At 37.2% G+C, this 25148-nt stretch overlaps 1 protein-coding gene across 3 annotated transcripts in view; it reads left to right on the top strand.

The window, feature by feature from the left end:
• The window catches only part of Grm8 (glutamate metabotropic receptor 8), an 816920-nt gene that overhangs the window by 787961 nt on the left and 3811 nt on the right, over positions 1-25148 (top strand). For 2 of the 3 annotated variants that reach the window (XM_050141646.1, XM_050141648.1), the window contains one exon: positions 21071-21317. In XM_050141646.1, coding sequence (XP_049997603.1) covers positions 21071-21317 — 247 coding nt within the window. Of the gene's footprint in view, positions 1-21070; positions 21322-23301; positions 23335-25148 lie in introns of all 3 variants that reach the window. The other variant, XM_050141647.1, reaches the window with a different exon arrangement.

The following is a 25148-nucleotide window of genomic DNA, read 5'->3' on the forward strand; positions in this document are numbered from 1 at the left end:
AGGTGTTTTCTTTTAATAGGTCAAGAGTATGAGGTGTTGTGTATAGGTGGGGTGTTGGCCTGAGATCTTAGCAAAGCTAAGACTGGAATAATTATCACAAAAGACGGAAGGCTCCTGGAAGTAGCATAAAATCTGTGACTCTACAATTATCTCTTCTTTTTTCCTGGTGACATAGGAACTAGTTATCAGAAAAACGTATGGAGAAAAGTGTGCACTGTGGTTTTAATTAAAGAGATGCCAATTATTCATATATACTCAAAAAGGAGGAGAGTGAATTGACAGGTCAATGTAATCATATGGTAGAGTGCCTGAGGCTAAGTTTGATTTACCATTAACAGCTGAAAATTATCTTAGAACAAAGTAGAACTTTAACTTTCTGGCATGTACAGTCACAGAAGCAGCAGTTGAGTTCTATGTAAATTAGGTTGACATTCTGTACTCTAGGCATAAACAATGATAAGACAGAGCTAAGCAATGTGAGGAAGTCTCAAAGTCAAGCTTGGAATGATTGGTGGTGAAGTCTAAGACTGATAAAGAAGGATTAGAGAATTTAGGGGAGACTCCTGTATTGGTTTATTGGACGATATTGCATAATTCAAAGATAATGGAAAGGATCGGTTTGAAAGGCAGAAAGACAATCAGATCTAAGAATGCTTAAAGTCGAGACATTTGTGATTATTCACTTGTTATTAAGAAGATGCTGGAGAAGTTGTGGGGTAAACGGAACACTCTTGCATTGTTGGTGGGAGTGCAAACTGGTACAGCTGCTTTGGAAATCAGTACAACGATTTCTCAGAAAATTAAAAAACAAACTATATTAAGACCCAGCAATACCACTTTTGGGTATGTACCCAAAGGATGCTCTACCATACCACAGGTACATGTGCTCAACTATGGGTCATAGCAGCATTATTTGTCATAGCCAGAACCTGGAAACACCATAAATTCCCCTTGACTGAAGAATGAATAAGGAAAATGTGGTACATTTTTTTCTACAGAGCAGAAAAAAAATGACATCTTGAAATTTGCGGGCAAATGGATGGATCTAGAAAACATCATATTGAGTGAGGTAACCCAGACCTAGAAAGACAAATCTCATATGTACTTACTCATAAGTGATTTTTAAACATAAAACAAAGAAAAATCAGCCTACAATTCACAATCCCAAAGAACCTAGACAATACTGAGTACCCTAAGAGAGACATACATGAATCTAATCTACATGAGAAGTAGAAAAAGACAAAATCTCCTGAGTAAATCATAGATAAATCATCATAGATGCTGCTTAGGTATGTATGATGGTTATAGTAATGTTTTAATTAATAAAGCTTGCCTGAACATCAGAGGGACAAAGCTAAGCCACTAGAGACCAGTCAGTGGTGGCACATACCTTTAATCCTAGGATTTGGGAGACAGAGGCAGATAGATCTCTGTGAGTTCAAAACTACCTTGGGGTACACCAGATCAGTGCAGAAACAAATCCAGGTGGTAGTGCCTTGCACCTTTAATGCCAACACTAGAGGGGATTTAAAATGGAAAGAGAAAGAGGCTCGAGTTGCTTAGTCTGCTTAGTCTATGGTTGCCCAGCCTTGGTAGAAGTAAGACTTCTCTAGTCACTTGGCTGTTTGTTGTTCTGGTTTTCAGGCTGAACCCCCCCCCCCAAAAAAAAAATAAAAAAAAAGAAATAGTGAGATGAATGGTCTGAAGAGTCCAAATGAGAAATGACACCATTTCGATGCTCAGGGATTGGGTCCATTTTTTAGGAAGATGTTGATGTTAGTAAAAATAATGGAGAAAGAGCTAGGCAACTACTAAAACTTTCAATATTATATAATGCTTTGCTGTCTTTTCCCTTGTTATTTTGTTTTTTTTTTTATATTTATTTATTTATTATGTATACAATATTCTGTCTGTTTGTATGCCTGCAGGCCAGAAGAGGGTACCAGACCTCATTACAGACGTCTGTAAGCCACCATGTGGTTGCCAGGGATTGAACTTTGGAAGAGTAGGCAATGCTCTTAACTGCTGAGCCATCTCTCCAGTACCTTCCTTGTATTTTTGTTCTTGTTAATTAAAGCAATTTCTTTTTTACATTAGTTTGTGTCTCTTGGACTGTAGATAAGTAAAAAAGGAGAACAGAGAACAACCTAAAAAAGTCAAATCTCTCTTTTGGTCATATGTGTCCCAGGGATTGAATTTAGATCATCAGGCTTGATGGCAAGCCACTTTGCCTAGTTAGCCATCTAACCAGCCCATATTTAGATTCTTCCTTTGACTAAGGTTGTGTAGTACCTGATTTTTTTTCCTGGTTTACTCAACTCAACTCTCTCTGCTTTTATGCATGTTAATAACAATAGGCTTTCCTTCTTTTGTGGGATAATGGTATTACTTTCAGAACATGACATTTTCTTCACCTGTTTATCTATTGATGGATACTCATATTCATTTCTCATTGTGTCTATTGTGAGTAAATTATAATACTTATTATAGTTGCAGATCTATTGACTGGTTCAGAGAAAATGTGCATACTATGGTACCAAAGTAGATACCTTTGTTGTCCAAGTTTGATTCTTTTCTGTTACTGGAATTGGACCTAACATTGGTATACTTGTTTATTTATCTGAAGAGTTGGAACAAATAAAGTCCTCCCTCAAAGAGTTGTGTGTGAATTTATACATAAAGTGTAGCTACATATAAAGTAGTGAAAGGGTCTATTTTACAAACAGCAATGAAAAAATAGTTGATTATAATTTTTTTTATGAACTTTCCCTCTGGCATGCTGCATCTTGTTGGTTTTCTTGTTCTTATTTTTGTTATTTTGTTCACTTCAAGATAGGGTTTCTCAGTGTAACAATCCTAGCTGTCCTGGAACTAGCTCTTGTAGATCAGATTGGCCTCAAACTCACAGAGATCTGCCTGCCTCTGCCTACTAAGTGTGGGGATTAAAGGCATGCACTACCACTGCCCAGCTTTGCTGTGGGACAAACTTGTATTTTAATAAAATGCTAATTGGCCAGTAGTGAGGCAGGAAGTAGAGGTGGGGAAACCAGAATAGGAAAGTTCTGGCAAGAGTAAAGAGTCAATCTGCAGCTGTCACCCACATGCAGAAAAAACAAGATGAAAATGCCTCACTGACTAAGGTACCAAGCTATGTGGTATAGACAATAATGGGCTACTTTAACATACAAGAATTAGTTAATAAGAAGCCTGAGCTAATAGACCAAATAGCTTATGATTAATATAGACCTCTATGTATCTTTTTGGGACAAAATGGATGCGGGACCAGGGAGGACAGAAACCTCTGTAACAAACAGTGCCAACATCGACAACTGCATCCACACAATATTTGAGGAATTTTAAGAAGGAATTCTAGACACAAAAAGAACAGAGTTAACCGTGGCTTCTTGGTAGCATTTTCTCAGGTGGGCTCTGTTTGCTAGAGGCAAGTGCACCTCATTTAAGAGAGGTTTCATGACTCAGCTTTAGTAGTAAAAACCTTACAGCTCTTTTAAGAGGATCCACCAGCAAACACTTAAAAGGTGTTTATGAATAGCTGACAGCATGCTTCTTTGTAGTTGCAGGGACCTTGAAATGCCATAGAGAGTTGTGGCAATAAACATGGCTCTGGCTAGTACCTCTGCCAGGTGACTAGACTCTTAAAGCTAAGAAATGGGGGTGGATCCAGTCATCAAAGCCATGGCTTTAACCCTAGCCATATTGTTTAGCAAATTAAAGACTCATGTAGTCAGAAAAAAAGAGAGATATACAATAAAGACAGATTCAGATGAAGAAAATTTCTAAATGGTTTGCAGTATGTTTAAAAATATATGTTGACTTGGGAGGGAAAATAAAAAGGATAAAGTCCTTAAAATAAAAAAAAAATAAAAAAGAGAGTAGTTGGGTGTGATGGCACACACCTTTAATCACAACACTTGGGAGGCAAAGACAGGCAAATCTCTGTGACTTCAAGGACAACCTGGTCTACAGAGTGAGTCCCAGGATATACAAAAATACATAGAGAAACCTAATCTCAACTAAACAAAAATTAAAAATAAAAATAAAAGAAATAGAGTTTAAAATAAAACAACAGAGAATCTGGACATTGTATGTTATTGTGTTGTCTTTAAATTGTTTGATAGTTGAGGAAGGTACAAAGCTGCTAAAAGATATTTGATTATAAATGCTGCTGGAATAATCCAACACACACACACACACACACACACACACACACACACACACACACACATATGGTTGACTTCAAAATTTAAGTCAAAAGATATGTTACTTTGGAGAAGAGGTTTTGCTTTTGTTTTCTCAGGAAATGAGAGGCTGTAGATTTATTCTGGGTTAAGGAAAATCAGGTTTGATCAAGGAAGACCCCGTGAGAAATCTCAAATGTCTGAGTTCTACATCCAGAACAGTTTCAAGGCTGCTGGCTGAGATGATCAAGCCTCAGAGAATACTCCAGTCAGGACTTGACCAAAATTCTAAATTTTCTTTAGGTCCCCATAAGATTGTCAGAGCCCATAATCAGCAGGAAGTAGCCTGGAAAACAATGCCCACATTCCAAAAAAAAATGGATTATGGATGTTTGTCTTTGTTTAAACTGTTGATTACAAATTGTTATGGATAATTGTCAGGAGAAGAGCTAAAGAAAGGAGATTCAATTCAGGATTCTTGTTTTGAAGAGAAAAAGGCAGGGGAAGTGATGTGGGACAATGGTTTGTACCCTGTCATTTTTATTTTAGTAAAATGCTGATTGGCCAGTAGTCAGGAAGGAAGTATAGGTGAGGTGACCAGGCAGGAAGTAGAGGTGGGGCAACCAGAACAGGAGGAAAATACTGGGAAGAGGAAAGAGTCAGTCTATAGCTGTCACCTAGATGCAGAGGAAGCAAGATGCGAATGCTTCGCTGAATGAGGTACCAAGCCACATGGGTAATATAGACAAGAGAAATAGGCTAATTTAAGATACAAGAATTAGTTAATAAGAAGTCTGAGCTAATAAGCCAAGTATTTTATGATTAATATAAACCTCTCCTTGTTTTGGGGGGTCTGAATGGTTGTGGGACAAGGGAAAACAGAAACCACTGTCAACACAGCTTGTATCTTGCATTTTTATCTTGTCTGTAAATAAAAATACTGTCTTTCACTACACAGGTTGGATTTTTATGATTCCTACCTTGATCATGTCATAGGCCAGACAAAGGGGGTCATTACCTCTAATTACTCTCTTGGCCTGGCTGTGTCTATAACTCCCTTTTATTCCCCCTGATCAACATTTAGTGAAAGCTGGGAATTACAAAAGGCAAATATTTGACAGAAAAGCTAAATGCAGAAATACTTGAGAGAAGGTATTGATACTGAATACTTTTAGCACCCAATAGTTCTGTGCTATTTCAGTACTTCCAAACACTATTTTATTCAGTATTCACAGCTAATCATGTAAGTTCATCAGGTCAGGAATAATCTTCTCTGTTTTATATATATACTCACAAGAGGTAATTTATTGCCCTGGAGTTACCATATCCAAAAGAGGTAAAGTTTAAATGTTGAATATTGGTCTTCTATGTAGAATGGCTCTAAATGGATTGCACATTAGTCTCCAGAACATCTCCAGACTGCATTTATATGTACTGTTCTAACAAACACCCCTCAAATCAGTGGCTTACAGACTCACCAGCATTGCTGGCTGCTTCTGGTGGACATCTAGCATCTGGCATCTGGAATAAACCATCTCCTGCCAGAAGATGACCAAATGTTCAGTGATACCCAAAACTTCTGGTCATGTGCAGTGGAGGCCACTTTTGCTAACACTCATTTTCTAAATATATCACAATGAACTCTGACGTGAATGGGGAAGAAAAACAAGTTCTTCCAGATGGAACAAGCAGAAAATCTAATGGTCTGATGTATGATCATATTATAGAGAATCGGACCACACCATTAAAGGTGATAGTGTTGTGTATGGCAGGGATGAATTCAACAATAGGATGTGAAAGGCCTTTGCAGTAAATATGAAAAGAAAAAAAAAATCAATGCTAAAAAAATGCGAAAATTTAGAACTTGGGGAAAATTTACTAGGCAGGGGATATTTACAAGGGACAATTTTAGTTTATTTTTTAGATATTCAGAAATTGGAAGTTTTCTAGAGGCAAAGAAGTTCTCTAGATGCAATGTCACATATGACCAATCTATGAGAATGAGCTCAGAGTGAAAGACATAAAGCAGGTGTAAGCACAGAGCTTTGTTGTTGACAAAACTGCTTCTTTCTGGAGGTGCCTAGTGATATAAACTTGCTTTTTTCTATAAACTCCTTCTGGTCCTATAGCCTACTTAAGACATGTGAAATGGTCTTCTTAAAAAATTTAAAGAAAAATATAGTTTTGTACCCTCTACAATCAGCAACCGAGGTCACTGAACCTAGGAATGGATTTAATGGCTTGCTGTTATGTTTGATAGACAAGACACTTTGTTAGAACATGGTAATGGTGTGAGCAAGGTTGATCACCTTAGTCCATATGAGGATGTTATAACTTCATTTTTTCTGTCACAGCATTAGAAATCATTCTTCATCCTGATCAGTCACCCCCCATTAGTCAGAGGGGCTGACTAACCATTTGTCTGATGAATATAGAGAAGCAATTTAAGATGCATGCTCTGAATATATAATGTATCCTCTCTCAGGCTTGAGTGATGGCTCAGAGATTAAGAGCACTGGTTGCTCTCCTGAGGGCCTGAGTTCAATTTCCAGCAACCACATGATGACTCACAGATAAAGAGATCTGATGCCCTCTACTGGCTTGCAGGCATACATGGAGGCTGAACACTGTGTACATAATAAATAAATAAATCTTTAAGATACATATATATCTTCTCTCACTGAATAGTCTAAGATAGTGTCAGGGTAAGTGGTAACTCCATGTGGCTACTAAGGAACTTCTATTGTTTCTATCTGATTGCTACAAATGGAGAGGCAGCAAAATTGTGAGAATTTACACAGAAAGTTCACATACTCTTGGTTTCTTACAATAAATGCTATAGTAAATTTTATGACATTTATCATTTTTTACATTGTATTAGCTGAGATATTAGTCCAAATTTCCACACCACATCTAGTGAGACTATTTCATGAGTAACCATGCATTCATCAGAATCAGTTCTAGACAATGGAATGTGTCTGCATGTTGGACTTTCTCTGCCATAATCCTTTTTCCTGTTAAAATGCCTATTCTTGCTTGTTGTTTTTCCTACATAAGTTATTATACTTTAAAGATTTCTTGACAAGTATAACAAAATGGGGAAAGGTATAAGGTTTAAAACTCTTTCCATAATATTAAAATAAAGAATACTCATTGTTTTCACTGTGGCAATTCAAAATTTCATTTGGCCTCAATTCGTCTGAAAACCAAAATATTGGTGTTTCAAATATCTAGAACTTACTCTGTCATTTTTACCAATAGAATAACTTATGTGTGTACTTCTTTACTCTATACCTGGCTAAGTGCTATATAGTTGGCATGCCATTTTCTGATCAGATTGCCCTCTAAATTTTTGCTTGTAAATTAACTTATGAAATTAGAGTTATTTTGTATATTAAATATCAAATCATATCAAATTATCATATCAAATATGATAACTCTTTATACAAATCAGATTTTATTAGGTTAGCTATTTAGCTGAAATACAGAAATGAAATTCACAGAAGTGAAAACTTGACTAAATATTCTTTTGATGTTAGTAATTACTACAAAAATAAAAACAATGAACAAACAGATCCTTTAAATATAAGGTAACTAAAATTTTGAAACTATCATGTATAGAATAGTCACAATGGTGGCATGTAGGTTACTTGGTAATAGCTAGTTTTATTTGTTTATTATTTAGGAAAACATGAATAACATTCAATATTTGCATTTTCCTTATTAGAAAAGCACACATCCTACTAGAGTGAAAAGTAGTCACACGTAGCACCAACTTTCAAATACTTGTAACAATTTCCAATATTTTTATTAGAAAATATCTGTGTCTTAATTTCCATTAGTTCCTGTGCAGTGGTAGATTCTTTGTAAATCATCTTGATGAGAAAAAAGTATTGCCCACCAGCCGGGCGGTGGTGGCGCATGCCTTTAATCCCAGCACTCGGGAGGCAGAGGCAGGCAGATCTCTGTGAGTTCGAGGCCAGCCTGGTCTACAAGAGCTAGTTCTGGGACAGGCACCAAAGCTACAGAGAAACCCTGTCTCGAAAAACCAAAACATAAAAATAAATAAATAAAAGTATTGACCACCCCCTTTGTGCATTAACTTCTCATTCCTGGAATACAGAGCACATATCATTGAAGACTCTCAGCATAATAGTTTATTTTTTGAGTGGAAAAATTTAATAAAGATGATCAAGGATAGGCTTAGACATGTATGATAAGAGAAATAGAGGTACTCAAATAGAGCAAGACACACCCCGGGATGTAAGTATGGGCTTTTAAAAGAAAATAATACACATACAAATGTGGGTATGGACTCTTCACTGAATCACCTGTAGCATTTTATATTTCTTTTAAGGGGAGAATAGACTGGCTTAAAGGAAAATATCATATAATAAATAGTGCTTCAGCTGGGCGGTGGTGGCGCATGCCTTTAATCCCAGCACTCGGGAGACAGAGGCAGGCGGATCTCTGTGAGTTCGAGACCAGCCTGGTCTACAGAGCTAGTTCCAGGAGGCTCCAAAGCCACAGAGAAACCCTGTCTCGACGCCCCCCCCCCAAAAAAAAAGAAAAAAATACTGCTTCACCTCAAACAGCTTACTGATGTAAGCATGTTGTATAGAATTTATGTATGAAAATGAACAGTGTTGAAGGTGTAGACTTTGGTGAGACAGGGTCTTAAGATGAGCTAAAGAACAACATCCCTGGAAACAAAGAGCTCTGTTAGTGACAACCTATGGCCCTTATGCTCTCAGACACAGAATTAGTACATCTTTTAAAGTTGAAAGCATATGGTGACCAGAATCAGAACTGAACCACAAAAGAATAAAGCCAAGAAATAACAGGGACAAGGCTTAAGGAATATTTATAATTAAGATTATGATGGTTTAAATGTTAGGTTATTTGGACCAATTTTAACATAGGGGAGTATAGAAGACCCAATTCTATCACCTTTCTTGATGGATACCTTTCTTGAAGAAGAGGTAATACAGTCACTTTGAAAGTTATAGAGGAAGCATTCATGAGCACAAGATTTCTACAAGTCCACTAAGTGAGGACAGAAAGAAGATGCTGGGGATATCAGATGGTTTTTTGTGGAGTAGGAGTTTCTAAACAGATCTACAGTGAGCAAAGAGAAAAGAGTCAGGTGGGGTTTGAGAAAATCTAGTATATTTTGGTCAATGTCTCCACAAACATCAATGCAATTTGTGAGCGCTTTGATGATTGGAGGAGTAAACTACAGTGTTACTCTAGACCCAACATGGATCTAGAGAAAGGGAGCATTTAATTGGATTGCCAATGGGTCATACCATTTAAGCCTTGAACAGCATATTGAGAAGCCTGTGTTGAATGAAAAGAATGACATGCTGCCAAGATATAGATGAAACCAACTAGATGCTATGAAAAAGAGAGAAATATTAAGAAGGTAGTTGATATTACTTTCCCAGATTTAAAAGCTTGAGAGTTGTGATTACTTCATAGTCTTTAGAATAGTCTTTGAAAATACCTTGATTCATGGGTCACAAGCCTTGTAATTGGAATGTCTTTAAGAATAATTTGAAGAAAACGGTTCTGATATCTGGCTGAACTCTTGTGGGAAACTCTCATCAGAATTCTACACTGAAAAGTACAGAAAGCTCTTGTTTCCTTTTCTTACATATGGCTACTTTGTGTTACTATGAGAATCTTGACATCTGTCTAGGTGTTTCAAGAGTACCCTTTATTGCTAAAGTTAGACAAGAGGTTACAGCCTTCAGACTGTATTATGACTAAACCCTCCTTCACAACATAGAGCATATAGTATATTGTACAAGGGTATATAACATTTAGGTGTTCCTTGTAACCTGAACAGTATAAAATTTATTCTGTACCTCTCACTTGTTGGGACATGATACCCACAACATTTTAGGTGTGATCCCTGGGTATTCTTTTTATCCACTTGAAATAGTTTTGTCTTGTCTTGAAACAAGATGGCAATGCATTAATGTTTGCAATTCCAACATGAATGTCCTTAGTGCAATTTTTTTGGAAGAGTATCCAATATATTTTTTCCTCTGATACGAAGGTGTGGTTTCACTGTGGCAAGGTGTGATGACTCAAGGAAGTCACCACATATTTGGTTGAAATTTTTATTCTGAAAATTTTTTTCCAGAAATCTATCCAGGCAGTGTTTGCTGTTAGTATCTAGCTCAACATCAGACAGTTACACACAGTCTAAAGCTGTAGGTCTGAGGGTTTCCTCTTCAGAGGCCAGGACAGTTTCAATTTCAGATGTTCATCTGTATGTTCTGGAGGCTCTGTTCTTTGAAATAGGGATCTCATACTGTGAGAGAGAGTTCTGTATAGAGTGACTTAGAAATGGTCACGTTATTACTCCTAGGATGCCAGGATCAAGATATCTAAGGAAAGAGAAGGTGTGGTAGATTTGTAACTAAAATGTTACCAATGTATAAAAGATGAATCCATCACAGTCTAGAGCACAAATGGAGTTATGAGTCCTTAGGGCAGAGTTGGATGTGGATAGTTATTTTGTACTCACTGCCTTTTCCAATAAAGCTTCACTTAAATCTTTCCAACTCACACCAATTTAGGATTAATCAAACTTAATAGACCAAACAATAAATATCTAGGCTCTCCAGAGATGGATTAGAAAAAAGGGGGTCAGTGGAAACTCTGCATTGTCAGAGTAATTTGTGCCTTCAGTACTCAAAAGAAGGATACACTTCATGGTTTCCTTCCTTTAAAATAGCAGCAACGGGCTAGAGAGTGTTAGAGGAAGGAGCCAGGAAAAGTCCTGTAGCCAGCCTGTTTCTGAGCACTTGGAGCTTGAATTCCAAAAGGAGTTCTGCATGTTAGAAACTCTTATTCCCTACAGATAGAAGGACAAAATCCACAAGAAACATTGGTGCACATTTCTCCAAGGGCAAGAAGTGATAAATGGGACAAATCCTTTCTGTGTATTCTCTCCGTGCTCTAAGAACAATGGCAGTATACTTTCTGTTTTCCACTCTGGACTACTTCAGATTCACCCCTTATCCTTGGAATCCTAATCAATTATGCATTTCCTAGATGCATATAGTTGAAGGAATGAAGTTATGCATAATTTGCAGTTTGATTTCAAAATCTAATTTTGTAGCTGTATTTATAACTTCTTTCTCATTTCTATGTTGATTAGCCATACATTACCACTTTTTTCTTTTATTGAAAATAGATTTTTATATAATACATCCTGATTATGTTTGCCCCCTTTCTACTTCTCCCAATACTCCCCACCTCTCCTTCCATCCAGATTCCCTCCTGTTTTATAGCTTATTAAAAAACAAAGAGACTTCTAAAGGATAATAATAAGATAAAATAAAACAAATAAAAACATATAATAATAGTACATGACAAATAAAAAGAGTCTAAGAAAAGGTCAAAGGAACAGATATAGATACAGAGACACATTAATTTGCATAAATAGGAAGCCCATAAAAGCATAAAACTAGAAGCTATAATATGTATGCAAAGAAACTATAGGGTAAAAAAGTAAAATAAAAGTAAAAAAAGGTAAATATAAGTCTAACACCACAATATGTGACAAGAAATCTCCATAGATGCCATTTCAATGTTGGCCATCTTGTCCTGGGAAAGCAACCTACCTCTAAGAGCAGTTTTCTTCCCCAGTAATATTGCCTTGGGGAAAATTAAAATCAAACTTATTTATTTATTTATTTTCCATAAATATATAATTTCTTTTATTTTTATTTTTTTATTGAGTTAGGTATTCTCTGCTCACCTTCTTTCCACCCTTTTTCTACCCTCTGTCATGATCCCCATGCTCCAATTTAGTCAGGATATCTTGTCTTTTTCTTCTTCCCATGTAGATTGGATTCATGTATGTCTGTCTTATGGTCCTCTGTATTGTCTAGGTTCTCTGGGGTCATGAATTGTAGGCTGGTTTTTCTTTGTTTTATGCCTAAAAGGCACTTATGAGTGAGTACATATTATATTTGTCTTTCTGTGTTGGGGTTACCTCACTCAATATCATGTTTTCTAGATCCATCCATTTGCCTACACATTTCAATACATCATTATTTTTTTCCCCTGTGTAGTACTCCATTGTGTAAATGTACCACATTTTCTTTACCAATTCTTTGGTTGAGGGGCATTTAGGTTGTTTTCAGGTTTGGGCTATTACAAATAATACTACTATGAACGTAGATGAGAACATGTCCTTGCTGTATGATTGCGCATCCTTTAGGTATATATATATAGCCAAAAGTGATATTCTTAGGTCTTGAGGTAGGTTGTTTTCCAATTTTCTGAGAAACTGCCATATTGATTTCTAAAACAGCTGTCTTGTTAAACATGCCCTTTGCTTTATAGGAGCTTTTCAGTTTCAGGAGGTCCCATTCATTAATTGTTCCTCTCAGTATTTGTGCTAATGGGGTTATATTTAAAAATCAGTCTCCTGTGCTTTCCACTTTCTTGTCTATGAGGTTCAGTGTGGTTGTTTTTTTGTTGAGGTCTTTGATCCATTTGGACTTGAGTTTTGTGCATGACAATAGATATGGATCTATTTGCATCCTTTTTCATACCAGCACCATTTGTTGAATATGCTTTCTTTATTAAATTTTTTTGTTTCTTTGTCAAGGATCAGATGTTTGTAGTGTATGGATTGATATCCAGGTCTTTGATTTGATTTCATTGGCCTTCTTGTCTATTTTTATGCCAATAACAGGCTGTTCTCATTAATGTAGCTCTGGTTTAAAGTCAGGGACTGTGTTGAGTCCAGAACTTCCTTTATGGTACAGGATTCTTTTGGCTATCCTGGGTTCATTGTTTTTCCATATGAAATTGAGTATTGTTCTTTAGAAGTCTTTGTAGAATTTTTCTGGGCATTACATTAAATCTGTAGATTGCTTCTGGTAAGTTTGCCATTTTTACTATGTTAATTCTTGCTATCCAAGAGCATGGGCAATCTTTCTATTTTATGGTATCTTTTTCCTTTCTTTAGAGACTTAAAATTCTTGTCATACAGGTCTTCCACTTGTTTGGTTAGAGTTAGAGTTTCTGTTATTTGTGGCTATTATGAAGGGTGCTATTTTTGTGATTCATTTCTCAGATCATCTATCATCTTTATTAAAGAGGGCTACTGATTTTTTTTTAGTTAATCTTGTATCCTGATACTATACTGAAGGTGTTTAAGAGTTGTAGGAGTCTCTTGGTAGAATTTTTGGATTACTGTGTAAACTATCATATCATGAGCAAATAGCGAGAGTTCTACTTCTTTTCAAATTAGTATCCCCTTGATTTCCTTTTGTTGTCTTATTGCTCTAGAAAGAACCTCAAGTACTATATTGAATAGATATGGAGAGAGTGGGCAACCTTGTCTTGTTTCTGATCCTTGGGATTGCTTTGAGTTTCTCTCCATTTATTTTGATGTTGGCTGTTGGCTTGCTGTATATTGCCTTTTTATGTTCAGGTATGTTCCTTGTATCCCTGCTCCTTTATCATGAAGGGGTGTTGCATTTTGTCGAAGGATTTTTCAGCATCTAATGAGATGATAAAGTGGTTTTTTATTCCTGTTAGCTTATACAGTGGATTATATTGTCAGAGTTTTGTAGGTTGAACCATCCCTGCATCTTTGGGATAAAGCCTACTAGGTTGTGGTGGATAAGTTTTCTGATGTATTTTTGTATTCACTTTGCCAGTATTCAGTATTGAGTATTTTTCATCAATGTTTATGAATGAGATTGGTCTGCAATTCTCTTTTTTAATAATGTCTTTGTGTGGTTTGGGTATCAGGGTAATTGTAGCCTTATAAAACAATTTTGGCAATGTTTCATTTTCAAGTAGTTATCAATTGAAATAGCATCTGGTTAGGGATGGAGGCATTTGTCCACTTCCCCTTTCAGCCCTAGAACTTCACCAGTGCTGACCCTTATAGGTGCCAACTGTGCATTCTACCTTGGTTTCTGTGACTTTATATATACCTGAAATATATATATATATATTTGTGTTTAGAAGTACTTATTTTCCGTGTGTCCTCCATTCCCTCTGGCTCATACACTCTTTCTGAAATCCTATTCTACAAGGGTTCCTTGAAACCTGAGGGAGGAATTTCATCGAGATATCCTGTTTAAGCCTGAGTGTTCCAAGTCCTTTCATTCCATGCACATCCCTGTACTTGCTCCCATCTTCTACAGGAGGAAACTTTTGTGACAATGGATGAGCAAGGTACTGAAACATGAGCTTAAGAACTGAAATGTGTGTGAGTCTGTCTAGCAGAATGTCATTGAAAAGTTTTTGCAGCCCAATAAGCCTCTCTGATGACACAACGATCCAAATCAGACCAAATCAAACCGAATTAGAAAAAGTCCAGGTTTAGTGGATTTCAGAGCTCCCAGTTGATCTTCTAGGCCCTCAGAGAGGAGATGGGGAAGGAAGACTGGGAAAACCACAGAGAGGGAAAAGGAAGATCAGGAAGACCACATGTTTATTCTCTGGGATATGATTTAAATACTCCCTGGGAGTGGTCTTGAGCATCTCTGGGGAGGGGAGGTCATCATTTGGTGAGCCTCCTTGGAGGTGGAGTCTAGATTGAGGCAAATCCCAGGGGAGGGGTTTAGGATGGAACTTCAACCTAAACATTCCAGACTCTTTGGAAATATGGATGTCAGGGGCTGAGGCAAAGCCTTAACCCAAACATTCCAGACTCTTTGGGTATATGGATACCAGGGGCTGAGCAAACCCTTAACCTGACTGAACATTCCAGACTCTTCATGTATATGAATGCCAGGGGCTGGGTTGATGCTTCCATCCAAACAGCTCAGACTCTTTGGATATACAAATGCCAGAGGGAGGGGTGATGTTTCCACCCAAACATCCCAGACTCTGGGTATAGGGATGCTGGCTCAAGTCTGGCTACTTCCTGGGGATATGGAATGATGTGGGGGAGGAACAAGTTGGGAGTTGGTGGACTCACGCTTAGCGGGAAATGTGGGTGGAGAGACATCTGGTTAACTGTCATCTTGGAGACCTTAGGCATCTGTTCGTTGAGGAAGATGAGAAGGCAGAGTGTTAGGAGAAAAAATAGATTGTTATTACTGGCCCTATCAATGGGCCTAGCCATGGAAGGGATAATTAACTGCCAGAAAACAAATAAGACAGAGAACTTCCCTAGTTGTACAGGAGAGGCACTCATGAGTAAGTGAGACATGAGAGCAGATATGCCCTTTAAAACCAAATTTTAGTTGTTAGATAGGTGTCCATTTGAGCCAGGAGAGGTAGTACCAATGATGAAGTTGAAACAAACAATTATTGTGGTTGAAATAATAGTTCCTGTTTTAAAATTTTAATTTTGTAACCAGAGTCTGTTTGCTTGTTTCCCGACAATGAAAACACAAATAATCACACAAAAACTGTATTGGTTACAACACTGCTTGGTCAATAGTTTAGGCATATTCCTAGATATCGCTTACATCTTAAGCTAACCCGTTTCTATTAATCTATGTCTTGCCAAGAGGCTGTGGCTTACCAGTAAGGTTCTGGCATCCTTGTCCTTCAGCAGCTACATGGCATCTCCTGACTTTGCCTTTTTTCTCCCAGCATTCAGTTTAGTTTTCCTGCCTAGCTCTATTCTGCCCTGCCATAGGCCAAAGAAGTTTCTTTGTTAACCAAATGATAATAAAATATATTCATAGACTACACAGGGGAAATCCCACCTCAAATTTTGTTTTTGCTTTTATAAAATCTAGTTCATGCTCAATTTTTGTGATGAACCCACTGACATTATAAAATAATTCATCAGGGATTAGGGCACTGGTAAGATGATTTAACAGTTACAAACACTTGCTATAGCTGCAGAGAATCTGGGTTCAGTTCCTAGCACCCACATGGTAGCTCACAGATATCTACAAAGTCAGTTCCAGGGAACACAGGGCTCTCTTCTGATTGCTATAGGTACTTCACAGAGATATTATATATAAATACACTCACACACATACATAAAATAAATAAATGTAAAAATTTTAAAATAATGCAGTGTAGATGGCAGTTTTATTATTTGAATTGTCTAAAAATATGTGCTTTTTGTTGTATGTTTTATATTTACACTTAAAAAATGATTTATTATGCACATTGTTGAGTGTATGTACATTTTGTTTTCATGTATGTTTGTGAACTTTGGATGTATATGCTGCCAACAGAGGATAATAGTTCCTTTAGAACTAGAGCTGTAGAAAATTGCAAGTCAATATATGGGTGCTAGAAATCAAACCCATATCCTCTGGAAGAACAGCCAGTGCTTTTAACTGTTGAGCTGTCCCTTTGACCCCTGTATGTAGACTTTTACATTTCTAAAATAAATTATAATCTCATAATTATGTACACTCATCCATAGAATCTGCATAACTCCCATAACAACAGAGAATGCCCATTTCTTGTCCATGAATCCTTTATTTTCTTGGAACTTGGTATGCAGAATCCTGGTTTTCTTTGATGCCTGCAACCAGTGTCCAGAAACAGTAAAAACAAAGATATTGTATGATTCCTTCCTTACTATTTTTATCAGCAAGGTTGGCTTCCTCAATACTTATTTAAAGTTTCCTGTATCCTGTATCCTGTAGACTTTTTCTTCAAAACTTGTAGTTTTATGTGTGTGTTAGATGTCTTCTTGCTTTTTTAGTTTTGTGTCTGTCTCTCTTTATTTCTATTTATAGACATCAATACTGTTTTTCATAATATGAAAATAATTTTATTTTCATGATTCTCTAAGTGTTTTTTTAGTTATTAGGTATATGTTTATCTGAATTTGTGAATCTCAGTTTTTTTGCCCTACCATCTTGTGCCTGGTGACTTCAGAGATGCAGGGTGCCGTGCAGGATAGATGTTCTGGCATTCTGTCTATTGATGTAAAACTGCCTCATTCTTAATGATTGTCAGTGACATGTTAGGTTTTATGAGGCATGATCTCTCTATGTACTAACGTCTCGTGACTTTGATGTCATGTTTCTCATGGCTATGGCCAGAGCCACACAATCTTTCTTTCTGCCTCATCTCCTGACTTCTGGATTGACAAGTGTGTATCTGCACATACACCTACAGGATCTTTAAAGTCCTTTAAAAAACATCTTTTCAGCTCTTAACAAAGTTTATATTCTACTCGTCATTTGATCATACAATCTTTTTCTATAACTTCTAAACACTATTACCAATAGTTCAAAGTTAAGGATTCTGAGCTTTTTCATGAACCGGACCAATAGTATGCTGATGGTCTTTATTTATAGTGCTGCACTTTTAGCCTTTGATTTGACACTCCATTTCACAAACATGCATCCTAATCCCAAAGAGGGTGTAATGAAAATCAGCAAATAATTCTGATAAAAGACATCTGGGTCTTCTCTAGTGAAACCACAGTGACATCCCTAACCTGCTGATAGGTTGACAACACCCAGGACAGTGATTTTTTTCCAGAGAGAAAATTTAAAATGATTATTTGAATGTGCAGAATCCAGAATTTCACTCAAGCATAAAGAACACTTATTTTTCCTATTGTGGCCACTAGAGAAGTCTTAATTCTCCCAAGGCTGGGCAACTGTAGACTGTACCCTGAGCCTCTGTCTCCTCCTGATTTATATTCCCCTTTATTGCTGGGTTTAAAGGTATATGATACCACTGCCTGGCCTCTAGTGGCCTAATTTTACTCTCTGATCTTAAGGTAAGCTTTATTTATTAAAGCATAAATAGAATATCACTATATATGATATTTATAAATGTTGAACAAATATAATCAAAGAAAACAGTGTATCAATTCGAGTGTGGGGGTCATGAGAGGGGTTTGAGAAAGGGTAACTCAGGGTCAGGCTGTAGGGAAGAAAGGTATTAGGGGAAGGCACATAATTCTATTTTAATTAAAAGCTTAAAAGCAATTTAAAAAGAGATTATATATTTTCATTTGATCTTAGGCAAAAGACCACGAAGATAAAAGACTATCAATTATTACAATTAAATGATTTGCATTTTGTGTGTGTGTATTAATATGACAAAAGGCTAAAGTTGATTTGAGAGGGCAGCACTGTCCAGTGTTTATGGTGTGAGAAATGAAGGGGAAAGGTTATCAAAAAGCTGCTTTGTTTTTTATTTCTCAGAAGAGTTTGCCTTAGTCGCTAAGAGTTTAAAAAGTACCAGGTGAGATGTGGGCATCTATAGAGGTCTATATTCAAGTAACTTTTGAAAGAAAGAGATTGAAGATGATCACAGAGAACTAGAATATCTCCCTTCTTCCTTTAGGATTCTAGGTCATGACCTACTTTTAGGAGATCTTGGATGAGTTCAGCTGATCTACTAAGAATGAAGAGAAGTTTGTTATAACTCTTAGGAAAAGATATCATATTCGTGTAAGCTGGGCTTCTTCTCTATGGCTTTTCCAGAGAGTGCTCACATCCAGTTCAGTGCATCTGACTGTTTCAGGTTGTAAATACTAATGGAGTTTGGAAGCAGATGATATAGCAGGCCATCAGAGGATGTGAAGAAAAGGCAACTCTGCTTCCTTGGTTATGGGAGTTTTGGGGGAGGAGGCAGGATAAAGAGCTAAGAAGAGAAAGAGATAATTATTAACGCCATATGACTGTCAGCATCTCTTGATGAACTTATATAGTTTAGTGTGAGCTAACACAGACCTTTCCTTTGCTTAGTGACCCATCACATTAAGAAGATGTTATTCAGGCATGTAGCTCTCAATATCAAAAAATAAGTTGAATTTGGAAAAAAATGTTTTTTTCTACTTCAAAATAAAATTACCGTGATCTTTTCCTGGACATCTGGTAGAATACCACTATGTATTCATCACTCCCCAAACTCCCTGGTTTGTTCTGGTGTCTGTAGATTATCTTTTTTGTCACATACACCTGGAAGAAGGGTCTGTTAGTACCTTGTAAATTTAAAGTCGTATGGTGAATAAATATTTTGTGTGTATATTTTAACCAAAGATATATTATTTTATTAAATAACACCCTGTCTTAGTGTTTCTATTGTTGTGAAGAGATACCATGACCATGGCAACACTTGTAAAGGGAAACATTAAAGTCAACTATTTAATTGGGGGCTGGCTTATGGCTTTAGATGTTTAGTTTATTATTATCATGACAGGAAGCATGGAAGCTTGCGGGCAGACATGGTGCTGGAAAAAGAGTTGAGAATCCTACATCTGGATCCACAGGCAGCAGAAGGAGAGGCCACGTGTAGTGGGTATACTTGGGCATATATGAGACCTCAAAGCATCCCCCCCCCCACAATACTGCTGCAGTGACACACTTCCTTCAACAAGGCCACACCTTCTAATAGTGTCATTCCTTATGGGTCAAGCATTCAAAGACATGAGTCTATGGGGCCACTCCTATTCAAGCCATAAGTGTGATTTTCTAGAAAATAAATTAATAACCAGAGAGGAAAACCAGATCTACATTTGTTCAAAAATCAGGTAAACTGCAGAGTTTTCAAACTTCCTTTTCTACACACCTACACACACACAGACACTATTTTGGGAGGTGCTAGAATTAAAACCTAAATCTTGATGAAACATGTTTCCAGACTGTCAATCAATCATTTTGTAGAAGTCAACCCATGAACTTGAATCAGCTAGTCATATCCACAATAAATAATCAAGAGAAAATATATGCAAGTATATGCAAGTATTCTACTTTTGTACAGCCCTGTCTCTACAGGACCCAAGGTTCCCTGCCTAGGGAATGGTGCCATCTGTAGTAGGCTGATTCTACCAACATCAGTTAACAATATGAAGACAATCCTCTATAGATATGTCAAAGGAGTGCTCTGATCTAGATGGTCCCTCAGTGAGAATCTGATGTCAGTGATTCTAGATGGTGCTAACTTGACATTTAAAACCTATCATCAAGTACTATTTGGAGAAATACTGTATGTGTTTCAGATGATATCTGACATCTGAAAGGTGGAGATATTTTGTTTTCTTAAATATATGTTTATTATATTCTATGTGCATACATGATTTGCTTGTATGGATGTCTGTGTACCAGATAATATGTGTTCCTGATGCCCATGGAAGTCAGTGAAGAATGTTGTATCCCCTGTATCTGGTATTATGGATCGTCGTGCTCTACCATATAGGTACTTGGAATTGACCCTTGGTACTCCTCATGAAATACAAGTGTTCTTAACTTCTAGGTCATCTCTCTAACCCCAGGGGAAACTCTTTCACATTTTGTTGAGGCTCCTATATTTATGTTGATGTGATATAAACATTGAGAAATCCCAGGAAGTATTCTTTAGACAGGTTGTTAAAACAAAACAAAGCAAAACAAACAAACAAAACCCACAAGAAACAAAATACAGCCCCATTTATGAAGTTTGTGATTTCTAGTAGGTATGGATATTGGAACCACACAATGAGATCCATGATCTATAAGCAATGTGTACCATGATGGCCTACACTGCTGTTCAGCCTCTGTCTTCACTACATGTACTTTACTCTTTGTTTCAGTATTGAGGTGGCCATTTGGTCCACAGGTATCCTTTAAAAATGATGTATATGGGAGGAAGTGTTAGTCTCTTCTCAGACTGTGTTTTGTCCCTTTCCTCATGCAGTTTATCATTTAAAATGTAACATAAGGTCCACCCTTTTCCAATTCGTCTTAAGGAATGAGGATTTTAAAATATGAAGTCACTCATTTTTATTTGTAGTTTGTCAGAATGAAAGCTTGACTGCAGTCAAGGGCAATTTCTGTAAATATTCTCCAATATAGCGATAGGAAAGAAACTGGAACAATTTTAGAAAATGGTGTGTTATTTACTTCATCTCCTACTAGTCAGACTTAATAACCACGTTGCTTTTTCTTTTTTCCTCTTCTCAGATGTACATCCAGACAACAACACTCACTGTCTCCATGAGTTTAAGTGCTTCGGTGTCTCTGGGAATGCTCTATATGCCCAAAGTTTATATCATAATTTTTCATCCAGAGCAGAATGTTCAAAAACGCAAGAGAAGCTTCAAGGCCGTGGTGACAGCTGCTACCATGCAAAGCAAACTGATCCAAAAAGGAAATGACAGACCAAATGGCGAGGTGAAAAGTGAACTCTGTGAGAGTCTTGAAACCAACAGTAAGTCATCTGTAGACTTTCAGATGGTCAAGAGCGGGAGCACTTCCTAATAGATGTACGTTGAACATTCTTCTACTAGTCTTGGGAGCTATCCTACCTGGTTCTCTGGGCATGGTGTATATGCACCCTGAGACTGTCACAACAGTCAGAATCAATGGATGAGGACTAAATGTATACAAGATGAGTCGTGTTTCCAGCACACAAACTGCCAGCTTCAGCTCCTTAACAAAACATGGAAGTTAGCTCTTACGTTGAGATATCATAGGGCTTGGCATTTGGAATGCGATTTCAATGGCAAAATTCATTTTTGAAACTTAGGAAATATTATACAAGATTTATTGCTTTGATATTGGCTGCTCTTTGTTACTCCAGTTTATTAGGGATATTTGTAGAATGCAGTACTCCAGATCTTGCACGAATAAATGACAAGTTAGTTAGGTCTTTGGGAAAATGGGAAAACTGTAGTTAGTCATCATGTATAATAGAGTCATTGTAAGTACTTGGTTCTTTCATGTTCTCTCTTCTCCTTTTGACTTTGCTCAATTTCTTTCCTGAGTATCATAAGCCTTGAAAGTCTCATGACCCTGAAGGTAGAATCCTTTCTACCATTTTCCTCACCTACCTTTCTTTGCTCTGTGGTTGACCCAGAATCATTATATAGTAACATATTGTCCTGATATCCAGGACAATCCATTTAAATTTACTTCATCAGCTAAGGCTTTTACTGATATCCAAATAAAAGCATTAGACTGGTTAGATATTTGTATAGTAAAGATTCAGAAAGTAGAATATGATAAAAGTTTTATTTATATCACCTGGTTACATAAACAAATTAAAGAGAAATAAATTAGAGCTTATGTCTTTACTCTAGAATGGCTCTTAGTCTTTTGAGAATGCTATAGTATAAGTCTGTAATAATTAATATAAGTGCTTTTGTTAGGGCTACATATTTGTAATCTAAGCAATTGGGTCAAGAGGATTGAGTCAAGAGAATTGTGTATTTATGGCTTGGGCTATGCAACAAGATCCCATCTCTGTAAAATAAAAATATCCAACAACGAAAATGCTCCCTTTCCCCAGAATCCTTCATTGGGCTCTATTCCCTGCTTGCTATTCTTTTGATATTGTCTTAATGTTTCTATTGCTGTGAAGAGACACCATGACCATAGGAACTCTTATAAGAAAACATTTAATTGGGGGCTGGCTTACAGTTTAGAGGTTTAGTACATTGTCATCAAGAGTCACAGAAGCACACAGGCAGACATGGTGCTAGAGAGAGACCTGAGGTTCTCTATCCTGACGTGTAGACAGCTGGCAGACAGAATGGGCCACTGGACCTGACTTGAGCATCTGAAGTCTCAAAGCTTGCCGCTACAGACACACTTTCTTCAACAAGACCACACCTCCTAATAATGGAGCTCCCAATGAGTCTATGGGTACCATTTTGATTCAAACCATCATAGACATTAAATATAAAAGACTAAAGATTAGTTTTATTAGGTTTAATTACTAAAGAAATTTAGTTTCCATTGGACTGACAAAAATTCTGAGTTAAAGTATCAGGATATCTATGTGAACATTGCATATTATAAAGTTTTATGCATAGAGATAATCCCTGTTATATAAGCATGTTGAATAAGCTTATTAGCTTAAGGGGTAGGGAGGTGGCAGGGTGGGTAAAACAACTTACCACCATGTCTGATGACCTCAGGTATATCCTGGGACCTAGACTGTTGAAGGAGAGAAGCTTCTCCCACAAGGTGTCCTCTGACTTCCACATACATTTTGAGGTACACACACACACACACACACACACACACACACACACCAGTATAAAACATAAATTAAAAAAAAAAAACCTTAATGGCTTAAGCCATCATTTAAAGCCATCTTGACTTTTGCAAGATTATCTGATAAAAATCTCAGTCATCAGTACAGAAACACTTCCTACACAGACAGCATCCTCTCAAAAAGCAGCCTTGAGAACCTGCAAGAGCAAACAGCAAGAAGGATGTTAGTAACAACTGCTTACAATCAGCTCCCATGATAGATAAACGATTTAACAGCGACAGAGATATTAGCAAAATGCTGATGATTTCGGGACAGAATTTATCTGTTTTCCAACTTGAAAGCGTTAGTGTGGGGATTTAAAACCCGGGCAGATGCCAGCAAGCTGCTGCTGGCACAGCACTCTGCACTTTTAACATTGGCACTGGGAACATGACTCACCAGAGTCTGGTGCTCTACCTGTACTTTTGTGACAATCCCGGAAAGGACATAATGGGTTTCAAATGGGAACAACTAACATTTGGGTGGAATAAACAGCAATCATCCCAGGCCCACCTGAGGATATGATGGGAGGAAAATCAATAGCCCTTTCCAATCCCTTGAAGAACAAACAGCTTCCTTTTAAAGTAAAATTCCTATTGTCAATAAGCACCAGTCTTGTATTGTTAAATATGTCTCCAACACTGGTTCTTTTCTTTGTTATTTTCTGTGAACGCTGAAGTGGAAATTATGTAACCTATATACATTTCTCTGATTTCTCTAAAATAAGAAAGATTATAAACATTGAGGCTCCTGTGGGGGTGATCTTATTGTATCCTGGGAGAGTTGAAGTTCACATTTGGAATGTAAAGGAAAACAGAAATGATGCTAATTAAGATAATTCAAATTACTGACTGGATGAAAGTTTTCGATGTGGTTAATGTAAATTAAAGAACAACTACTATTTTAGCACACACCCCCTTTATTTTAGTATAGAGAGAATCTTGATAACTTTAGCTACTAATCTATTGCTGGAATTTTTGATTCTGACTAAACAGTGATATATATGCATATATAACATACATACACATATATGTATATGTCCTATATATATATATATATGCAATGTAGTACAGCTTTTTGTGTTCAGAAGCTCATTTAAGATTTATTTTTAATATGTATGGATATATGTGCATGTGTTTGTATATGTATACATATGTATTTGTGTGTAAGTGAGTGCTATGTATGAGTCAGGAACTTGTAGAATCCAGAAGAGGGCCACTGATTCCCTGGAGATGAAGTCACAGATGGTTGTGAGCTGCCTGATGTGGGTACCGGGAACCAAACTCAGGTCCTCTGGAAGCAAATGCTCCTTCGTTTTTTGGGTTTTGTTGTTGTTGTTTAACCAACTACATTGGCAGTTTATTTTGAGCAAATGTAATAAGTAATCCCACAGAACAATTGAAAGAAATGAGAAAAAGTGGTTTTTGTTGTTTTCTTATTTTCTTTGTGTTAATAAATGCCAAGGAGCAGTAAATTCCTGCATAAATAATTCAGGAATTTGCAAGCCCAGGTTTGGCAACAGAACTGCAGGCTTCAGTAAGTAGCCATGCAATAATTCCTCTGTTCTGTAGGTGAGCAGGCCCTGTCTTGTCCAGGCGGGGCTTCCCAGGTACTGCTGTCTTGTCCCTTTTCCTCTCCCCCACCCCTGTGTGGACAGACTTGTGTCCCTCAGAACTTTTCTATGATTATCCTGGATCAAGAAAAATGCCCACCATTAGGGAAAGAACTTTTTTTTGTGGACATTTTCTGATAGCTTTTGCAAGCTGGAGGGTTGCGGGGAATGTAAACAGTTACTCTCATACCCTCATTTTGTGCTAGAGACTCAACATTGGAGATGGTATTTATGCTCCAAGCAAAGGTCTCCCAGAACCTCCCCATTCACCATTCATTCCTGCCCCACATCTACTCATCCTTCTGGGTTTCTCTTCAGAAAAGAGCTGGAATCCCATGGACATCGGTCAGCCATTCTATATCAAGGTGCAGTGTGACTAGGCACCTCGT

This window comes from Alexandromys fortis, unplaced genomic scaffold, assembly GCF_014885135.2.
Source record: "Alexandromys fortis isolate MF-2015 unplaced genomic scaffold, M_Fortis_MF-2015_v1.1 scaffold_44, whole genome shotgun sequence".
Classification (NCBI taxonomy): domain Eukaryota; kingdom Metazoa; phylum Chordata; class Mammalia; order Rodentia; family Cricetidae; genus Alexandromys; species Alexandromys fortis.